Raw genomic sequence first — 7,960 nt, 5'->3', positions numbered from 1 at the left:
CCCTCTCCACATTTGCAAATAAGGCCTTGCCTCGTTCATCCATATCTCCCACAACATAAACTACTCATACAAATGCATCTTGATTTTCCGTGCAACGCATGGGCATCTTGCTAGTTATGAATAAATAACACTGTATCAACAAGCCCCATCAGACACCAAATTTCTTGGCTTCCGTGCTACAGCTAGATCTTCCCCTCGTTTCTGTTTTCCAACCCGGCGGCGGGCAGGGTGCGGTTTGTCAAAAGTCGGTTTGATCAACGGTGGTCCCACATGAAAGTGAAACTAGCAAGCGATGTTAAATTATGCAATGACATGGATGGGCATCGTACCCAGGTAATTTCGTCCAAAATTTAAATGCTCAAACTCATCGCATGCGTGTAAAGCAGAAGAATTGTCTGGAATGCGCACATTTGTTCAAAGTGAATGGTGTCCGGCAGCACCGCGCGCCAAGTTTCCCTCCACTTTTTGAAATTTTTTGTCTACCATCAAAATATCTAACTCTCCCCTCCTCCTCACCCCTTTCTCTCCCCAACCACAAGCCACAGTTTCCCTGTTTCCTCCTTCCTTCCTTCCCAAGCTATAGCCGCTTCTCGCTCTCGCCGTCTCGCATCCGACTGCCACGGTAGCCATGGTCTTCTTCAATGACCTCTCCGGCGGTTCCTCCGACAATAGCGACTCTTCCACCGGCCTGGTATGCCTCTCTCCTCTCTCTCGGGTTATGATTTGGAATAAAGGATTTTAACCCGGCGGGCGATTTGAGGCATTTCTTCCTCTCGTAGCTCCCTAGGGGCACCAAAGCTCAAAAAAAATCTCCACCCGTGCCTTGTCGTTCTACGGCGGGCTGCTTAATCGGTTCACAACGTTGATTCAGCGATGGTGCTTCGACGGATCTGGTTAGTGGGGTTGCTTATTTTTCCTATCTCCGACGGTGCTCCAGCGACAACGGTGACCTGCAACGGGCCAAGATGGCAATGGATGCAAGGATCTCTTTGGACTGAGTTTTTTACTTTGTTTTTTCAGGTTTTTTGTGCAATTGTACGGGGCATGTGTGTTTCTGGGTCCTTTTGGTGAATTTCGTATTTACGTGCTCGGACTGTGATATTTGACACACGTGTGCCATATAAACAAAACTGCCACACCTATATTTATTTCATTTTAAAGTATCATATGATCCCTCGTTCTTTGACCTCGCCTCTTCCCAAATGACCCCGCAGGCTCGCCTGAGAAACCTGCTTCTCCCGCATATCTCGGACGCTCACCCTCGAGAAAACTGCCACTTCTTCACGTCTACCACATGATTTCTCCTCAGGACAAAGTTACCATGATATTCGTATGCAAGTTATCAGGCCTGTGTTGCATAACTTACCGTGCTATTTACATAGAACGTATCGGGTACTATGCTTCAACAACTACACCCTTTCAAAGTTATCACTGTGTTTTGTACACAAGTTAAAAGGTCTTCGATGTGTAAAATACCGTGGTACTTACACATAAGTTATCAGGATATATGTACATCAACCTCCCCCCGGTCAAAGTTACCATGGGGGATTGTACATGAGTTACCGGGTCTACGGTTCGTATATTATCATGGTACTTGCACCTAAAAACCTGGGTGTGTTTCGGTAGCTTTTTCCATAGGTCAAAAATTACCATGATGTTTTTGCGTAACTTATCACACCTATAGCACGTGTGCCTCTCATGACACTAAACATTATGTGACTTTCCCGTGGCACGCCATGTGTTGTGTTCATCCAAGGGGCCCACGCGCGAGGCAAGTGTATGTTTTTAACAACTTATATATTTTCCTTTGGTAAAAAAGTTACCATCATGTTTATATTGCAAGTTATCGGTTATGTGGTGCTTATATTATCATGTTATTTACACAAAAATTATTGGGGATGTTTTGAACAACTTTTTCCCGGGGCAAAAAGTTATCATGGTGATTCTAGGTAACCTATCAAGCCCGCAGTGCTTAAAATATCATGCTATTTACACAAAATTTATCAGGGATATGTTTCAGCAACAAATCCCCCCCCTTCACGGGTCAAAAACTTATTATGGTGTTTAGTTATCACAGTGCATATATTTTCATACTATTTACACATAAAAATGCCAGGGAAGGGAGGTATGCTACCGTGCTATTTACATAGAAGATACCGGAGTATCTTTTCAAAAAAAAAAAAATCCCTACGGTCAAAGTTACCATGGTGCTTCTACCTCAGTTATCAGATGTGCGCTGCGTATATTACCATCTATTTACACATAAATTATTAGGTATCTTTTCACATTTGTTTTGCCCAATGGTTAAAGTTACCACAATGTTTGTATCTAAATTATTAGGTCTATGGCGTGAATGTTATCATGCTATTTACAGAAATTACCGGGGGGCGGGCTTAACAAATTTATTCCCATTGATCAAAGTTACCATGATGCTTGAAATAAAAAGTTTTTCAGTGCGGCAAAAATATGTCAAAAACAGTTTCCTTTAGAATGTTCAACAATGAGTGTCATAGGTGAGGTGGTTAGCTCCCTTTGTTAATTACCTGCAGACCAGAGATCAAATCCTAGTCTAGGCATTATTTTTGCTGAAAATCGAGAAGGCATGTGGGGCCATAAATGACGATTACGAAAATTAGGAAGGCATGAGCGGGTGTGCCCGATAAAATCGGAGGAGGACGTGCGGGAAAGGAAAGAAATCGGAAGGTCTGGCAGTTTCGCAATCTGCCACACGGTTGCCATATACTCCCTCCGTCCGAAAATACTTGTCATCAAAATGAACAAAAGAGGATGTATACATATTTCATGCTCTATATACTATTTTTGCAATATATATAAACACGTAGTTATTCCTAAAAAAACTAGCAGCACCGAAGCTCAAAAAAAAAGGAAAAAGAACTCCACCCGTGCTAATTGTCAAAAGAAAAAAACAAACTCCACCCGTGCCTCCGCTCTCTCTTCGTCCAGTGCAAAGAAAAAAAAAACTCCACACAATGCTCCGGCGCTCCACCTCCGTCTTCGGTGCTCCGACTCCGTCCGGCGACTCCTAGGCGCCCCCGCTCCGGTGCTCCACCTCCGCCTTCGCCTGCCTCAACGCCTTAGAGGATCTGCGAGAGGAGACGCCGCCAATGCCGAGCTAGGGTTTCGGCCCCTCCACCTGCGCCGCCGCCGTTGGTGACAAATCCGTCTGCTCCACCCCTCCCCGATCTACGGCTCCCGTCGTCCGCCTCCGCCTGCTCTCAATCGAGCCAGTCGCCGCCCCGGAGCTCCGCGTTTGCCGCCTCCGATATCCCCCGTCCGCGCCAACGGCGACGAACCCGAGCGGCCGCAACTCCTCCGTCCACTATCCCCCGAGCAGCCGCACCCCTCCCCAAGCTCTCAACAAGGTTTACCAGGTTAATTAGGCCCTCAACCACCTGGTTCTTGATTCATGGCCAAAGGGATGAGGGTTTACTACTGTATAAATAAATGGGGGGAAATTCGTGGGTAAATGACTTCCTTTTCCTGATTTCTGTGGTCGCTGTCCATCAGGTCGGAGCGCCCGCGAGAGCTGTACCATGTGGTGGCGGCATTACCCCCGCAACCACGTGGGCGATGACAAGACGCAGTTCGTTGCCGTCGCAACCGGTGGTTTCAGGCGCAGCATGGTTAGTTAACTTACTCACCCCTTCCTCGCATCAATCCACTTCCCCGCGAGAGCTCTCTCCTTGTGCACGCTAGGACAGGGACGAGGGTGTTGAAAATTGAAATGCCACTAAAACTATTACTCCGTCCGTCCCAAAATAAGTGTCTCAAGTTTGTACTATCTTTAGTACAAAGTTGTACTAAACTTGAGACACTTATTTTGGGACGGAGGGAGTACTAGTGAAATCATCCCCTTCCTGAGTAAAGGGCTGTGCTTTTTATTTGTTAGTATTACAGTATTTCATTCTTAACTATGCTGTGCAATACTTGGCCCTTCCTACAACATTGGCTTGCCATTGGAAGGAAAGAGGAAGACCTGGTAGATAAGATCGTTAATTGCTGGTAACTGTGCATTTGTTCCTCTTGGCGGACCAAACTTGTGGCACCACCTGTGCTTGCATTATGGGCGCAGCAGCAATGGGGGCGTGAAGATATGCCTGTATATTCTTTAGAAATGTAGCACCAAAAGGCTTTCTCTGTCTCACACCACCAGCGGCAGGCCCTCTTTTCCTACAAATAGGCTAAAATTGTACTAAACCCAACATAGTTAACTGTACATGCAAGTAACCAGGGGAGGGGGCACATACCTCGCCCCCAGCCGCTAAGCACATTCCATTTAAATCAGGCCAACCTTGCTAGATAAGATTGTCATTTGGTTCCCAGGCAAAAAAAAATATTTATTAATCCCAGCCTTGCTGGGCTAGGCTTGACATTTGGAACTGCAAAGCTAATCTAGCTTTCAGTGTATTTTTCTTCAAAGAACTGTTTCAGAAAAAAGAATTCCTTTGAAAAATTGTTTCAGAACATATAAATGGGGCAGCAGGACAACAGTGTTGGTGGAAAGCTCTTACGGAGATAATTAGTGTATTAGCACACTGCTGGTCTACTATCGTTAGTACTAATTTGGTAACTAGTACTGTACTTTAGTACACTTCTGGCCAACTACCATCATTATGCTACTTCTGAATTATAATAAGGTAACTCATTCACTTAAGCACATTTTTTCCATAATGCGTGTTCCAAATATATCAATTTTTGTTTTGTTTGTTTGCAATGTCCTTCTGTATTTCCTGAAAATAGCACGAAACTTAACTTGTCACAGACAGTGAACCTTGTAACTCTAAGTTTATCTTCCTTGTTTTTAAATAGTGCATACCGTGGGAGGTTGCAAACCATTTGGGGAGCATGATCTCCGAGACCATCAAACTAGAAGCTCCTAATGGCATATTCCTTATTGGAGTGTGTAGAAAGACGGGTGAGCTAGTTCTTCGGGCTGGCTGGGATAAGTTTGTCGCAATGCATCACATAAAAGAAAATTATTCTTTTTGGTTTGTGTACCGTGGGAACTCTACCTTTAAGGTTCATATATTCAATTCTAACGGTCATGAGAAGGCTACTTCCTGTTCTAAACCACCTTCTGAGAGCTTTGGTGGTGTTCCACCTGCTGCAACTTGCGATCATCATGTGCTGAATGGTAAGATTGATTATAGTATTCTAAAGTCTAATACTACTTGTACCGTGCTTTTGTGGTCATTGTAACAATGTACTTGATGTGCAGAACAAGTACCGTCTGTTTCTGGAAATGTTCAGACCTCAACTGACTCTGGCTATAGCATGTTACCTGGCTGCCATCTAACTAAAGCACAAGATGAGAAAGTACGTGAACTAGCTTGTACCATGAGATCTCAAGTTCCCCTTTATGTGGCAGTCATGAACAAAAGCAATGTCAACTTGAAGGATTGCTCTGTTGTAAGTTGGATCTTTTCCCTAACCATTTCTTGGTTATGTTATTAATCCCACTAATAGGACCCATTCCTACTGCTACTGGTCAAGATTCCATCGTTGCAATAATGTCTTTTTATTTTGGGTTACCGCAGAACCTACCGTTAAAGCTTGTGGAACATTTCAAGGAGGACACATCTAAAGCTACTATTCAACTAGAAGCCCCTAATGACATGATATATGGTGTTGAAGCTTGCAAGCATGGTGATGATCAAATAGTCCTTCAATATGGGTGGAATAATCTTGTAGATGCTAATCGCATACAAGAGAATGACCTCCTTGTTTTTATAACCAAGGGTACCAAACGCCTTGAAGTTCGTATTCTTGGCACAAGTGTTCATCAGAGAACCTCTTCATGCTTTGACGTGGGAAATATTTCTAGTACTCAAGAAATTCGTGAAGATTCACTTGAAATAACTGATCCACCCCCTCATACAGACTACTATGTGAGTAGTTCTGATGATGATCACATTATGGAAGAAGGATACTATGTGAGTAGTTCTGATGATGATCACATTGCGGAAGAAGACTATGTGAGTAGTTCTGATGCTGATCACATTGTGGAAGAAGGCACTAGAAAATCAGGTAGGCGGCAGAAGCAGGCACCTAGTCGCTATGCAAAAGCTCAAAAGGTGGCTTCAACATCCTCCCCGTCTGCTGCTAAATCAGGTTATAGTGCTATATATACGAGTGCGTTTTCCTTTTATCAATTTCCAAATTGCTTCTGGTTATCCTATGCTTATCTTATGAGGGTTGTGCAAGCTTTTCAGGATATGAAGCTCACAAGCTGAATGAGCGAGCATCTGTGGAGTTTGGGATCAATTTGGAACCTCATAGCTCCACCAGCAATCTCGAGGGCCCTTCCCAGTATCCCTACGTTTTATCTGAAGGAAGGACAAGTCTAAGTAGTGTGGAGAAGGAGAAAGTTGAGGAGAAAGTTCAAGCAATTCAATCTGAACTTCCTATCTTTGTGGTAGTAATGACTAAAAGCCGGATTAATGCCGATCAATTGGTGAGTTCAATTACATACTCTTTGACCTATCGTTTGTAGATAGATTGCGTTAATTTGTCAAAGGAAATCTTGAGACCCACTTGTGCAATTACTACATTAATTACAAAACCCTGTGCATATATATAACCAATTAATTTCTCATCTAAAAATGCATCAAAGTCCATCTATTATTAATACGTAAACACCGACTGTACTGTACGTGTGAATCATTCATTCCACTCAAGTAGTAGACATTGATCTGACATTTTGATTTCTCATGCGACGATTGTGCATGTCTGATCAGGGCTTCCGCATGGAATACGGTGCAAGACATATTCCACACTTAGGCAGAAAAATGGATCTCATGCTTCAGGCAGAGGGAGGTACCGAGCAGCGCACCAGATTGGTGATAGATCAGAACGGAAAGAGGTGGATTCGTCGTGGCTGGCAGCAATTTGTCACCGAGAATAAAGTGCGGGAGGGGGATATCTGCCTCTTTGAACGGGGAGAGAGCACGAAAAAGCTCAGGATGACGGTCTATTTCATCCGCAAGTCAAGTCAGACATAGAGGTGTAGCTCAAGCCCTAATATGTCTATGTACTGGTAGTTAATACGTTGTCCGAATGGTTCTAACCGTGGTGCCCTGCCATGACATGACAGTGAGTTGGTGAGCTTGTTTCTAATCTGGGATGGATTGGAGTCTTGCCTGCCTCTAGTTAGTGGTATTGTGTCATGCTCAGATGCATATTGTTTGTGATTAGGAAGGATGTCTCCATCCAGGTGATATGAGAACCTTTTCTCCCATGAGATATGATGTAAACTGTAAACACCATTAATTATGTTACGTGTTGCCTACTTCATGGCTGTGTTCAACTGGGTCTTGGTTCGGCTCCATCATGATGCCTCTGTTGTGTCTCTTTGGAAATGCGCATGATATATATATATATTTTTTTGCTTTGCCTTGATGAGTTTTCAGCATTTGTGCGACTTGCCCAAGCTGGTAAGATGTACCCCTTCCGTTCGAAAATACTTGTCTTAAAAATGGTTGTATCTAGAACTAAAACAAGTCTATATACAACCATTTCTAGAACGGAGGGAGTACTAGAGTTTCAGTTCAAAATAGAGGAAGAAAGCCAAGGACAGGGATGCTTTGTCTGAATCCTTGCTTGCCCGACACCGACAGTCAGGTCCACAGCCTCAGGTGATCCTCGATTCCTTGTTTGAAATATAAAAAACCTCTGTTGTGCTCCTGGAAACCCAAACCCACGACAATGGCATGCACAAAAGGAAAGACCTTGCCGACATCTTGACTAATAAAAATAAAATAAAAAGTTTCTCTCTTTCCGCCGCTCCGAACGAAGTACCCGGCCTTTCGATCCGGTTATCCGAATGAAGACTCGAGGGGAAATTTTGTTTTTGTCACTCTAGCTTCTGCCTATTTTGCTTATGCTACTGTGATGAAAATCTTATTGTGTTCCCTCCCATCGCGTTGCCCCCGCCCTGGGC

General features: G+C 43.9%; 1 protein-coding gene across 2 annotated transcripts; it reads left to right on the top strand.

The window, feature by feature from the left end:
- The first annotated feature begins 2,943 nt into the window (after positions 1–2,943).
- On the top strand, positions 2,944–7,330 carry LOC119287031 (B3 domain-containing protein LOC_Os12g40080-like). Of its 2 annotated transcripts, none has more exons than XM_037566515.1 (7): positions 2,944–3,383; positions 3,529–3,644; positions 4,831–5,155; positions 5,240–5,430; positions 5,559–6,132; positions 6,234–6,475; positions 6,759–7,330. In XM_037566515.1, the coding sequence occupies exons 2-7, from the start codon at positions 3,555–3,557 to the stop codon at positions 7,020–7,022; spliced, it is 1,686 nt and encodes a 561-aa protein (XP_037422412.1). In that variant the 5' UTR covers positions 2,944–3,383; positions 3,529–3,554; the 3' UTR covers positions 7,023–7,330. The 2 variants fall into 2 exon arrangements, with proteins under 2 accessions (XP_037422412.1, XP_037422411.1); XM_037566514.1 differs by having other exon boundaries at positions 2,944–3,392.
- The last annotated feature ends 630 nt before the right edge of the window (positions 7,331–7,960 follow it).

The sequence above is a fragment of the Triticum dicoccoides genome, chromosome 4A (assembly GCF_002162155.2).
Source record: "Triticum dicoccoides isolate Atlit2015 ecotype Zavitan chromosome 4A, WEW_v2.0, whole genome shotgun sequence".
Classification (NCBI taxonomy): Eukaryota; Viridiplantae; Streptophyta; class Magnoliopsida; order Poales; family Poaceae; genus Triticum; species Triticum dicoccoides.
Note: the sequence above shows the minus strand (reverse complement) of the source record. Positions and strands in the feature narration are given on the sequence as shown.